Genomic DNA, 14,665 nt, shown 5'->3' with positions numbered 1-14,665 from the left:
TGCATAACACACTACCAAAGTTTTACTTAGAACAATGAAACTTAAAGTCAACAAATGAGCAAACAATTGTTCACATTGATCTGCAGAACAAAATAATCTCATACATAGTAACAAAGATACACTTCCAGATCATTTAACCATAATTATACAAACAGTCCAGCAGATAAGAAGGAAATCTAACTTTTAAGAAAGGCAACCAAAGATTGGTATAACAACCTCAAAATCCCAGCTTTGTGCGACGCCAGTGCCTGCGCTTGGCGTTATACCTAGGAACGAGTTAAGAACGAAGAGTATGAGCAACTCGACGCATAAAAAACGGGAAAGGGAAACCAAATAAAGGACAAGGGAGACGAAAAGGAGGCACCTGATGGTGTTTCCGGTCCTCAAGCGGATCCAGTGAGGGATGGGGCGGTTCTGGCGCATCTTCTTCGCCAGCTTCTGCTTGATCTTGAACGTCTTGTGCGACGGCTGAGAACACCAGAGAAGGGTGAGAAGTGGAGGGGAGTGAGAGCTGGATAACAACGTAGACGAAATTTTGAAAGACGGGCGAAAAATACCATATTCGCGAAGTCTGTGCTGCTCCTGGTGCTCGATGACCGCGGCGGCTCAAACCCTAGGAAGTCGATAAATAACGACAGGTTACGGCTTATATGCGCGCAAAACGGGCAAGCATGGGCCTTAATTGGCCCTATTTTTATAATACTACATGATATTATTTTTAAGAATAAAAGAGTAATCAATTTAGATGGTCCTGACCGACTAAGTCCAGATCTTTTTGATCATTTATTTTGGATCAGGAGATCATCCATAATATAATTATGATTGAATTGTAGTCGTGATTTAATCATAATTAATTATGATTTTTTCTTGGATTCATCTTCTCATTCAGATTATAATTTGAGTCAGATGGATGGCCGGAGGCCGTCCCCACTCGACTCCCGATAATCCGGTCATCCGTCCACCAACGGCAGCCTCCGATCGCTCATCCCAATCAAACTAGGTTTGGGTTGATCCACTTGGTAAGATAAAAATATTCTTTTAAAATATAAACCTAAAGTGGAAAATTTGTACTATATTTATTTTTTGACATGTTCATGAGCTGACCCATCTAATTTGTAACCTGTTATATATTGGATTGAATTGGAGACTTTCCAATATGCTAGGCTAGTTGGCAAGTCCATTCCGCCTCACCATATCATAAGTTTTCCGTTTTTGATGGATGGATCCGTAACGCTTATTTCAATCCTTCAAAGTTTAGCACATATTTGCCGTTATGAAAAATCACATTAAAACTAATATTATCTTTTTAAACATGTTCGCATGTGCTTTTGAGTTTTAGTTAAAAATCATCTATAAATTAAACTCATCGAAATCACTTTAAATCTGAAATATTTTATTTCTGACACTCTTCGGAATTTAAACATGCTTAAATTCTCTGATTTCAAAATCTTTAAAGTTCGCAATAGAGTTCGAAAAAGATCTGAGTTTTACACATAATATCTATAGTGTATATACTCATCAAAACCAATATAATTCTCTCTCCAACTCTCTCCTAAGTCTCCTATATTACATTCTCAGATTCTCTAGACTATAATATCATAATAAAATATTTAGATTATCATGCAGTTACTCACAATTTGATATCTATAATTATGATATATTTATAGAAATTTTTTTTTAAATGAGGGGTGCAATTAAAAGATGTTGAACTTCTGAGCTGGTCGTCGCATGTGCTTCTCGATTTATTTTGATGATCGATAGAAAACTTTCGTAGAACTAAACCGATTATCCCAAGAATAATTAATATGATTAACTAGAATTATCATTTTATTTATATATTAAATTCTCATATTTTAAACGTGAGTTATGCCAAAAGTCATTAATGTGGCTAAACTCATCGAATCACTCCAAATCTAAAAAATTCTCTTCTTGACACTCTTCAAAGTCTGAACATGCTTAATTTACTTAATTCTAAAATATTTTAAAATATCAATGAAACATAAAAAAAAAAAAAATCAACCATCAATAAGTTTGACACAATCACTAATGGATTATAGATTCATTAGTCATTTCAAAACAAGGATCATCCTCTCTCTATCACTCTTATGAGTGGCCATGTTAAAATCCCAAATTTTATATCCTTAATTTTTTGTTATTAATGAGTTTTGTTTAGAATCACTCAAAACTTGAAAATATTTTCTTCCTATCCCTCTCTTGAGTCTCAATATGCTCAAATTCTATTATTCCAAAACCTTTTAAGTTACAAACAAGTAAGCTGAAAAAAATAGTCATCAATGAGTTTGGCAAATAGTCACTTTTTGCTATGCACTCATGAGAATCAATTTAAAACTGGCATTATCCTCTCCCTAAGGCTCTCTTGAGTTTGATGATATTATAATTCCTAAATTTCATATCCTTTTCAATTATCAAGGAGTTTTTGTCATTGATGAAGTTAAATTCATCAAATTACTTAAAAATATAAGAAATTTAATATGGTTAAACTCAAAAATGTTAAGGAGAGGATATTGTTAGTTTTGGAGTGTGTAAAATATCGGAAAAATGACGAATAATGATAAGGAAATTTTTTGGAATTTCTGAGAATTTTTCTGAAATTTTTCGGAGACCGTATGACTTCGGTTACGGGGATAAAATAGGCTTCCGAGAAAGCCTATTTGGGCTTCCCCATTTAAAGGAGGAAATGCTTGATTTCTTTTTTAATTTTCTTTTTTTTTTCTTTATTCCTTTTTCCTCCGATACCTTACTGTGCCATTCCTTTTCTTCCCTCTCCGCGCGCGTGCAGAGCCCGATCTTCCCCTCTCTTCCGAGCCGCGCCGCTTGATCCCTTCTCCTCCTGTGCCGTAGACGTTTTCTCCTCGCCGGCACTTGAGCTCCGCCCTAGTATCCTCTGCCCTAGCGACGACAGTCGGCGCCAGCGCCCCCTTTCCGGCGCCCTCTTCTTTCCCTGCCGAACTCCTCTGCCCTAACAGCTGCCGCCCGCAGCGGTTTCTTCAACCCGACACATACAAGCCTTTCCCTGGCCGACGCAGACGCCGACTCCTCCTCTTCTTCGAGCGCCGGCCACCAGGTCCACCGAGCCCTTCTCCCTGATTTTTTCCTCCTCATCCATTCCGAGCAGCATCACAATTCCCTGTGCCTTAGCCGCCAGCCACCCGAAGCCTTCCAAGCTGTGCCCTAATTCCGATTAGTCGTTGCCAATCACCTGATCTTCCCCACTGTCAGTTATTACTTCATCTCTAGTGCTTGCTGTTGATGGTAGAGAGGAGGTTGTGGGCACAAGATGAAGGTAAGTGATCTAAATCTGGTATTAGATTTGGGCAGTTAATTCATTCGTAGAGTTGATTATGGATTGTTGATTGGAAGACAGTGAACTAGTTGGTTCCGACTACCACGGCGCCAGTGGCTTGTTGCTGACTCTACCTGATCCATGGCACTTGCTAGCTGCTGAAGAGGAAGAGGTGAGGGTATTTAGCATTGAGAAATTTATAGATGGTGGATGCTTAGTTTGTTGATGCACCTTTAGTAGTAGTTGAATGGATTATTAGAATTGGTACAGGTTAGCTTAATTTAATTTGATGCTTAATGGTAAGACTTGGACTGATCCGAGTATACTTTATGGATGTATAGGTGATTCTTGGTAGCTATCGGTGGAGGTTTATAAGGCTGTAAGCTTTCTATTTCGGCTATATTCTAAGCCTTTGTAGCTTGGCCAGCATTGTTCACTGGCGATCCACAGCACCGGTCATTCTGTTTTGGGCAGGGAAACCCTTTGACCGTGAGCCATCAGTGGCCATCTTGGATTTGGGTGAGTTCTTATGAATTGGTTTAGATTAAGTTGTTGTGATGGATTATGCTTTTTGCAAGTTCTAATTCGTATGGATTAGTTAAAATCGATTGAGGAGTTAAATGATCCAATTAGGATTTATAATTGGATCTAGACTTTTGTTAGTTTCTCGAGGATTTGATCTAGTTAATTAATTTATATGAAATTAGCTAAATCTGGATACCATATACTACAGAACTTTGATACGAGACGAGCATCTCGACGTTGGACTGGACTAGATTGGGCCTTCCTATTGAAGGCGGGTACCTCTTGACTTATCTTTTATGATATTGTCAATTGGATATGCATAGTATTTTATAGCTATAAGCAATGATCATGTTGGCCTTTAGTATGTCACTATTTGTTATCCGTAGCATGTTCTGTTGGGCGTTTGTTATGTATCCATGTTTACGTTTCGTGATTATTGCCATGAGTACCTTAGTTCCTAGAGTAAGTGACATACCATGCTTTACTGAGTTTAGGACTAGATTCTGGATTTTTATTATCTGACATGTGTATCTATATTTTTATATCATACCTGATCGGTGTACCTAGACTTTTTGCTTTGATCCGTGTACATTGTTGGTACATATTGTATGGAGGTGGATATGTTCAGGACCTAGGTTGTTATACCATAGAGGGTCTGTATACCCTAGATATGTGGATTTGACTTACTTGTACTAGGGTACACATTTTTATATATATGTGGATTTGGTTCAGGATATTGTCATGCTTAGTTTCATACACCATTCGCATGATTGCATGCTGCGTGGTAGGCTGCTCCATTATTGTAGAGCATATCGCCAGTTTCATCACTGTTCGGTGCTCCGTTGGTCCTCTCATGGGTAGCGTGACGCAGCGTGATAGCACGTCAGTTTTGCTCTGTTCGGTGCTCCGTTGGTCCGCTCATGGGTAGTGTGACGCAGCGTGGTAGCACGTCAGGGATCCCTCCCCGTCATGGTGTACCGGGAGATGAGAGCATTGCGCTCCCCCACTTATGATTTGAGGTAGGAGTATGTGTGTACTCCGACAGTATCCCGTCCATTCGGTCACTCATCAGGAGCAGTGACGTCAGAGTGCACGGTTGTCACATCCCTACCCACTCAGTCTCAACATTGTGTGTGAGATGACTGACTGGCGTCATGAGTGACCATGTCATTGGCATCATATGCATTTATTGCATTTATTTGCTTGTGTTTGCTGCACTTATATGCTGCATTTTGGTGGATGCATTTGTTTGACATGCATACAGGAGGCATATTGTGTATCTGGTTTGACGACCCTTTTGTTCTGGATAGGAGTTCCTGGTGAGTACAGCTTCCTCAGTTACCTCTCAGTTTTGCATATTTCCTATATATGATTAGGAAGCTGTATTCCATGTTTATTGCTGTTAGTTATAATTTACTAGGCATGTCTATTGGTATTCGCTGAGTTGTTGAACTCACCCTCATGTACACTATCTTTTTCAGGTACCAGGTTGGTTTTGGTGTCGCTTGGAGTATCCTGCCTGCTGGTCCCGATGTCATCTCAGAAGATCTGTCTTCGCTGTTGTCCATTTGTACATTGGTATTTGTGTATCTAGCTTGCGTTTCGGTTTTATTTCCGGAGTGGTGTTTTGTGGTGTGGTGTAAGCCTAGCCGGCTAGCATGTCATGTATTTTGGTTTTTCTATCGTTTTTCTGCTGTGTTTTGGATTTTTGTTCCAGCCGAGTGGGCTAATGATATAAACTGCGTGGATGACTTTGTGTTATATTTTATTATTATTGTTATTATTCCAGCCGCATGTGGCTGAGGTATATGGTGATGTAGTAAAGTTTCAGATTGTCCGCCGTACAGGGGAGATGCTTCCGAAATTTCTTCGGACAGAGACTCCTCCGGAGCGTGACAGAGTGATTCTGATGAGTCAAGTCCATGCCCATTAATGATTACAATAATAAACAATAACAATCAAGTTTTATCCTATTAGGTGGGGTCAAGTATATGAATACTTTTATGTCATTGAGCTCTATCTCATACTATATTATTATCTATATTTAAATAAATTTTATCTTATTTTATTATTATTAACGAAATCTTTTTTAGTCCTCCTCTTCCTTGTTTGATATGCATGTTTATCATAATTTACATCGCCTAACTGGAGCATTTATTGGTCGTCTAATTACATGTCTGTACCATCTTAAACGTGTCTCTCGGAGTTTTCTCTCAATAGATGTAACTCCGACTTTCTCTCTAATACTTTCATTTCTTATTTTTTTCAATCTTCATATGTTCACACATCCAGCTTAACATCTTCATCTATGCAACTCTTATCTTCTACTCATATGCTCGAGTCATAGCCCAATATTTAGCTTCATATAACTTAGAAGGTTTAACATCAACTTTAAAATTCATTAAAATTCATTAAAATTCATTGATAGTTATATTTCTTTGCAATCTTATTGATGATTGATGAGTTTAAAATTAGAGAATTTGAGCATATTTAAACTCATGAGAATGCCATGAAGAGATTGGTCCAAGTTTGAAGTGAATTTGATTTATCTAAATCTATTAATAATATTTGACAAAAACTCATTAATAGTTGAATCTTTTTCTAGATTTTACTTATATTTGAAAAGGGTCTGAAATAAGAGAATTTGAGTATGTTCAAACTCAGAAAAATGTCAAAAAAAGAATGATTCAAGTTTGGAATGAATTTGATGTGTGTAAATCCATCAATGAGTTTAATTATAGAAGTTGAGTATGATCAAACTCAGGACTATTATGCTCTGTTTACTTTGGAGAGCGAAAAATAAAATTAAGGAAAAGTTTCTGCAGTGGAAAAGTTTCCATCATTTACTTTATTGAAATTCTCACATGGAAGAGAAACGCAATCCATCCACAGATGATTTTGGAGTCAAAATCGGACGGAAAACAACGGATGGGGGAAAAATGACGCATGTACCCCTTTTCATTTACAAAATTATACCATATACCAAAAAATAATGACGCATGTACCCTTTTTAACTTATAAAATTACACCATGTACAAAAAAAAATGACGTATGTATCCTTTTTTGTTTATAAAATTACGTCGCATGTATTCATCTTCCTCCATGAAGATAAACAAGAATACAAAGGAAGGAATTTCTTTACCCTTTCTCTTCTCTTCCTCCGAGAATAATTTTCCATCATAGATTCTTTTCCTTTCTATATCCGCGCTTGAGAGTAAACATAGCATTAAGAACAAATAGTGCAAGTTTGGATTGAATATGATACATTTAAGTTCATCACTTTTATCTGAAACTCATTAATATTTTATATCTCATCAATAACTTTTGGTAATTAAAAAGTAATAAACAGACGTAAAAGTTTTAAATTTTAAAATAAGAACGTCGATAGATTCAAGGGATCATTAGGAATGCAATGTTACAAATTTGATAAGTCTCATCATTTGGTAACATCAAAAAGAGTCATTTTAATTATAAGTTTAAACGGTCGAATGACAATCAATTGATAAAAATAAGCAATCGATTATTGCTAGGTGGAAATCAGCTTGAATGCAATCATTTAAAAGAGGGGTTTAGAGGAAATCAAAGGGGTTGTTTTTGGAGATTTGAGAGTGAAGTGTGGGTGTTTTTCCATACTAACAAGAGGTAAATCCAAGTAATAAGAAAATGTCTAAAACAAGATTCATGTATAGTTGTTTATATTCATTATATTTGCTTTCATCTATTGTATTCTTGTTGTATTATTGTAATTGAAGGTTGTAAGAAGTTTCTCCGCCTCCAGAAGATATCCGAAAAGGAAAAAATTTAGTAGTAGTAGATCGCTAGAACTAGGCCTTGGATCAGTTGCCTTAAAAAGTGAATACTAAGTAAAATCTCGGTGTTGTACATATAGCGTCAAGATTGATTCAAGTTTTTTGTTGCACATTCAAGCGATGAGTACGTAATCGAGACAAAGCAATCAAAGCTATTCACCCCTCCCTCTTAGCTCGTACGAGTCCTAACAAGTGGTATTAGAGTGAGACCACTTTTCATCGGATTAACCTTCGTTAGAGCACAAAAGCTAGAGGAAGAAGAAACTCTCCGGTACAAACAAGTTTATTGGACTGATCTTCAAAGGAGTCAAATGGAGTTCCAATGATGGATTTCGATATGCCATCAGGGCACCTCCATCCTTCGAATTGGGAGGATTCTATCAATGGAAGGCACAAATGGTATAATTCCTTATGATGGATATCGAGAATTGGTTTATCCTAATGGAGGGATTAGAAACCCTGAAGGATAGCAAAGGGAGACTTCTTAAGAAGAAAAAACAATGGACCGAAGAGCAGATCTAAAAAATCAAGAGAAACAACAAGGTAACCAAAATTTGGTCTCTAACAATGTTTTGAGTAGTATAGGTGGACGAAGCTAATAGCATTTCATGAAGATCTAGCGACAATGCAAAGTGAAGACAAGTCCAAGAAGTGAGACTCATTGACTCAAGAGCCGAAAAACTTGAAAGTTGAGAGGCACTCAATTTTTGAGATGGAGGATGAGCTCGAAGAAGCATCCATCTCAAGAGTTGAGAGGGAGGATAAATCAACAACATCAGAACAAGATAAACCCTCAAATCCGAAGTCAATGAAGAAGAAGCACATACAACTCCTATGGTTGAAGAAGGTATAATAATTTCAACTATCAAAAATAAAAATCATATCATTTGTTTCAAGTATACGGGAAAATGACACTACAAGAGCAATATCCTAAATTGATGAAGAAAAAGACTAAATTGACACCCAAAGCTAGGGAGAAGATGAAGGAAACTGAATCTATAGTATGGAAGGGCAAAGAGCACATTGTGTGCTTCACTTGTAACCAAAGAGGACATTACTTAAATCAATATCCAAAGGGAAAACATCAAAATACAAGCAAGGGAGGAAGCTCAAACTTAGGGGAAGCTTCGAATGTATGATTTAATAATGTTACTCCTCTGCAATATGATAAAATGCATGCTAGGCCTAAATAATATTATTTTAGTGCTTATTATCATGATAATAAAAAGCATGAAAATTTTAAGAAAATTTTACGTCATATGCTAAAAAACTCCATTAAGGATAGGAAAGATTTAGGAAAGATCCTAAGAAGACTAGACATATACCTAGAAAAAGTAATATTCAAGGAAATCATGAAAAGTCAATATTTAGTGATTTGGAAAAAGAAAATATCCTAAGAAAGATGACAAATGAAGTTAAAAGGTCCAAAATGAAAAAAAAACCCTAGGATTAGGAGGGCAAGAATTATCTAAGGACAAGAAATTTTGAGATACAAACCTAAGTCCAAGGACAATGTGCTCTCATATCATAAAATTTCCTTAGATCTAGGAGCTAAGTCAAGGTTACAAGGGAAGTCGTCTTTAGAGTTGACCTTAATGAGACAATAATGACTAAGGCTTCTAAGAAGTCCAAAAGAGTCATTAGGAAGGTATTAAGGGAAGCTATCCCTAGTAAATACCTAGTACACCCAATGAGCTATAATAGATATTAAGTTCCTAAGAGTTTGATCTCTTCACACTCTTTTGATATAGGGTGTACCAACCCAAATTGGTAGAGTAGTTAACCTAACCATGACGAAGTTAGTATTTTAGGACATTTTCAAGATTTTATGATATCTTGAGAATGAAAATTCAAATCTTACCTTGGAAGATTTCTATAGCGTACCAATAAGAATTGAGTTCTTAAGTTGTTCAAAATTGATATAATATGATAAAATTTAAAGTGTACCAAGTGTGAGTTTTTGACACACTCGAGGGAGATAGTCAAGTTATGTCAAATCGAGTATTTGACATGATGATTAGTTGAAAATACTTTGTTTTAAAATCTAGGTAAATTCGTAATATTGTGATATATTTACCATACTTGTTTGACCTATCACATGCCATGATATTATATCATATATTTATCTTAAAATATGAATTAATATTATCGTGTCGTATTACACATGTATCATTTAAGTTATGATAGATTTTTTTTAAAAGATATGTATTGTATGTCATACTCATTTACATGCATTATCTCAATCTTTTATAATTAAGGATAAATATGACATTGGTTAAAATCCTAGGTAGGATGGTCAAATTTAGAATGCCTAGAGAAAAATACATGATCCCTTGGTTTAGGAAAAGTTTATTTTACATCTCACAAGACCATAGGATGACTTGTGTGTCTATTGAGGCACATTAAACATGAATGAGATGTTAGGATGATAAGTTCAAGATACAATTTGATGTATCAAAATGAGCTATTGTTTCATCAAATCAAATGGATTTTATGTTGACTAATTATGGGGAAAGTTAATGTACAAGTGATGTGTATTTTGTTGGTGCAGTTGACACCAATGGTCAAACTTAGGTTTTGATGAATGAGAATAGATTAAAGTTAGATGCCATCTTTTCTAACCTATTTATCAAATGTATAGGACTAAAATACTTGATGGGACTTTACAATGGGCTAAAGTCCAGTTAAGTTTATAATTAGCACAGGAAGATTAGATAAGTTGATATCTGGCAAAAAGTTTAGTTAGGTATGCAGGACCTGACACCTGCTAAAGTTTAGATGGGGCATCTGCCATGAAGTCCTGGTGGGTCAAGTGTTAAGTATGCAATGGTAAGGTAAGCACTAGAAGAGAGTGATTCAGTGAGGACGAGTTTAAGTGGGACTGTAGGAGCTGGTCCAACTTAGACTTGAGGTATTTAAATCATCTTGGTCATAAAGACTTATACTTTGACATCTTAGCAAAACTTCTCTCAAGAGGTGTAGGTCTAGAATAATTGGGTATAAATCAATTTGCTTGAAGATTTTTAAATAGCTCACATAAAATTCACCACTCCTTTAATAAAGGAGATGTATACCCGACGACCTATTGTCAGATTATTCCTCGTAAGTTTTTGGCCAAAATAAAATATGTTAAGAAGATAGTCTTCTTGGACACGTGTTTGAGTAATTTAAATCCATAGGACTAGGAACTATTACTTGGGCTACGTATGACATAGTCATCCTAGTGAAGACTAACACATAGACCATGTCCTGAACTAAGTGGGTGTAAGATATGTGAATGGAATAAACACACTGATAACTGTAGCTACTGACAGGTTTTATGATTTTTTGATCAATTGAGGATCATGATTTACTATAGGTACACTCATGATCGATTTATAATTAATGGTTAATTATAAATGACTAATATAACTTGAAATCTGTTGGGTCACATGCATTATGAGAATATCCGAAAGACATAAAACAAGTTTAAGAATGAGATTTTTAGATTAAAAGAGATTAAGTCTGATAGGACCCGATGAAGGGTAAATATAAATTTGTTGGGATAAAAGCATTATTGGGCTATGCCTCTTATAGGCAAGTTAGATTTATTTTGATTTAGTTATAATAAAAATTGGTTTGGTTTAGTAATGAATAAAAATTAATTTGGTTTTAAACCAAATTGGTTTAATTTTGAATCAAACCTATTGCTAATGGATAGGGATGACTTATTGGGTACGAGTTTGATCTTGCTTATTAAACCCGATGGAGATGTATAAATACATCTAATGGGAGAAGAAATAAAAAAATAATAGATTTGGCTTTTAAAATTTTCTCTCCTCCTCCCTCTCCCTCTCTTATGGCGCTTACCATCAAAAGGGGGTTGTGTCACTGCCTCCATCCCACCGTCGGTCAACCCAGCTACTTGGTCTTCTAGCAGGCTAACCTACCGCTGACTCCAGCTGTCGGATAGTCCCTTGCCACTGGACTACAACTCTTGCCACCGGACAACAGCTTGAATTGTTGTCCTAATTTGTGCCACCAGGATACATTAGCCGTCGGGCACAAATCGAGTCGTTGGTTCTTATCTTGTATCATGTAATCTCCTTCCTTTGACTAGTACCAAAACGAAGACACGACTTGTGATTTTGCAAAGTCATTTTAAAGGTATCTTGGTGTGGATACTGATAGAGGCAAATCTCGTGAGCTTTACTAATTGATGCTATTTCCATTATACGTCATTTGACATGTATAATTTCTAAATAAAATTTTATTCTATGATTATGTTTATATATGTATGTCTTTGTGGATATATGTGATGCATGTTGTAATAATTTAGAAAATTATTATGCTTTCGCTGCGTGTTTTTGATAAACATATACTTTTGTATGCACATAAAGACACCAACAAACTTTTCAAGACCAATATAGCAAACTTCTATTTTTTTTTTTAAATATGTAGCTAAGGTAATTCATAGGGAGGTGCTCAATACCCTATTGATACATCATTACATAACTCACTGTAACCTTTGACGCTGCTAAGTACACCATCAACTTTTCTTTAGGATGAGGCTTCACTAGGATTGGTAATTTTGCCAAGTAGTTTTTCATCTCCACAAATTCCTTCTCGCAGTCATCAATCCATTGAAAGCTAGATGCTCTTCACAAAACTTTGAAAAATAGGAGACTTTGATCCACAAAATGAGAGATAAACTTGGACAAAGTTGCGACTCTACTAGTAGGCACTGCACTTCATGAACACGCCTGGGTGACTGCATATGTTGGACAACTTGTATCTTCTCAAGATTGACTTTGATACCCCTTTCTATTACCATGTCACCTCAAAACATACCTTGCTGCACCCTAAACACTCATTTCTTTGGATTCAACTTCATGCTATAGCTTTGTAAAGTAAAGAAAGTCTCCTCTAGATATATGGTAGCAACCCTTCCACCACTAAAGACTTCACTAAACTATTGTCAACATAGACTTCCATGTTCTTCCCAAATTACTTGCTAAATATTTTATCCATAAGTCATTGGTAAGTAGTCCCAGTGTTCTTCAATACAAATGACATTACAAAATGGTAAAATGTTCCATCAGCGGTACTAAAACTGACCTTTTCCTCGTCCACCTTTGCTAGAGGGATTTGGTAATATTTATGGTAGGCATTTAGTATAGAGATGAACTGATGCTTAGCTATGAAATCCATAAATTGATTGATCTGTGGCAAGAGATAATAGTTCTTAGGGTACACCTTATTTAAGTCTCAAAAGTTGATATAGACATGTTATTTTCCTGATGGCTTTAGTACTAGGACTGTAACACCCCAAATTTCATGATTTGGACTCCTAAAAGACCTTATTAAAATCTATAAATGTTTTAAAAAAATTCTAGAGATTTTTAGAAATTTTTAGAGTATTTTTATGCAATTTTTGGAAGTCATTTGGTATTTTTACTAAACGAAGAAAGTTTCGACAAAAAAATGTCCAAGCCGAGAATTGAACCCACGACCTTTGACTCGGTCAAAACCCAACTGACCAGGTGGGCAAACAGATTTTTCTGTTTAGAAAAGGTAGCGAATTTATTTAAGATAGTTAACAGAATATTATAAAAGGGATAAGTTGATCTTGGATTTGTTTGTTTAGAAAAGGTAGCGAATTTATTTAAGATAGTTAACAGAATATTATAAAAGGGATAAGTTAATGTTGGATTTGTTTGTTTAGAAAAAGTAGCGAATTTATTTAAAATAATTAACAGAATATTGGATTATAAAAGGGATAAGTTGATGTTGGATTTGTCTGTTTAGAAAAAATAGCAAATTTATTTAAGGAGTTAACAGAAATATTAAGTTATAAAAAGGGATAAGTTGATGCTCTGTTTTCCCGTGACTTAAACCATTCTCTCCTTCTCTTCTGCGTACGATGGCGGAGCTCAGACAGAAAATGAAAGGGAGTTAGGGCATCATCTCCGGCGGCCGGCCAAGGTCCTAGAAGCCCTTTTTGTTCGGTTGTGAGTCCAAGAAGCAAGGTAAGTTGCTACTCACCTGCAGTAGGATTGCTCCGAGATTTTCTTTCCTTGCTGCCGTGGTTTAAGGATTTTGGTTTTATGCTTATTGGCGTGAGTTAGATTTCTGAAGCATGTAGTAGGAGTAGTTTTCGGACTTGTTCTTCTTGATTTCGAATCATGCTGTAAAGATTATGCTTGTTCTTCTTGATTGTTGAAGCATGCTGTAAGGAGTTTTGTCTTTGAAGATTTCTGCCGTGAGTGTTCTATAGGTTATCGCTTGATTTCTAATTCTTTTTGGAAGTTAGAATGTTGGAGCTATGTAGCCCTATCTTTGCATGATTGTCTATTCCTTTGTATCGAAAAGGTTAGTAGTTGTTTGAATTTTCCTTGTTCTCCGAGTTTGGAATGGTAACTTAAGGATAATGAGCAAGTGATTCTATTTCCTGTATCTTTTCTGTTCGAGTACTTTGTTAGAGAAGGTTATTAGGTTTGTTCTTCATATCTAATTTGTATAAGGATTATTCTCTTTTATTAGCAGCAGTAATCTTTTTCTTATTACTTTGCTTAGTTGGAAATAATTCAACATGTGTAGATCTAGTGATGCATGCTTCAGTATACCACGTGTAAAGGTCGTTAGCAGCAGTAATCTTTCTTATTGCTTTGCTTAGTTGGAAATAATTTAGGATGTGTAGATTTATTGAGTTATTGTTCTTGAATATGCAGATTTATTTTCCAGTTTTGTTTGCTATGAGTTAAGCTTAAGATGCAGATTTTTGATAAGCTTAGTATGCAGACCTTAGATAAGCTTAGTATGCAGATTTTGTTAAGCTTAGTATGCAGATTTTAGATAAGCTTAGTATGCAGATTTTAGATAAGCTTAATATGTAGATTTCTGTTTAAACTTGTATGCAGATTTCGTTTAAGCATTGCAATGTTAGAATTTGTTTAAACATTTCAGTTTTTAAAGAAGCATTTTTTTGAAGCATTAACAAGTATAAGAAGATAAAGGAAAGAAAGAAAAAGGCCAAGGCCTTAAGTAG

At 35.7% G+C, this 14,665-nt stretch overlaps 1 protein-coding gene across 1 annotated transcript; it reads right to left on the bottom strand.

Moving 5' to 3' along the window:
• Positions 1-669, bottom strand: LOC121990430 (60S ribosomal protein L39-like). The gene is made up of 3 exons (XM_042544562.1): positions 558-669; positions 365-468; positions 1-266 (listed from the first exon to the last, which is right to left on the bottom strand). The coding sequence occupies exons 1-3, from the start codon at positions 558-560 to the stop codon at positions 218-220; spliced, it is 156 nt and encodes a 51-aa protein (XP_042400496.1). The 5' UTR covers positions 561-669; the 3' UTR covers positions 1-217.
• Between the last annotated feature and the right edge of the window lie 13,996 nt (positions 670-14,665).

Source organism: Zingiber officinale, chromosome 6B (assembly GCF_018446385.1).
Source record: "Zingiber officinale cultivar Zhangliang chromosome 6B, Zo_v1.1, whole genome shotgun sequence".
NCBI lineage: Eukaryota > Viridiplantae > Streptophyta > Magnoliopsida > Zingiberales > Zingiberaceae > Zingiber > Zingiber officinale.
Note: the sequence above shows the minus strand (reverse complement) of the source record. Positions and strands in the feature narration are given on the sequence as shown.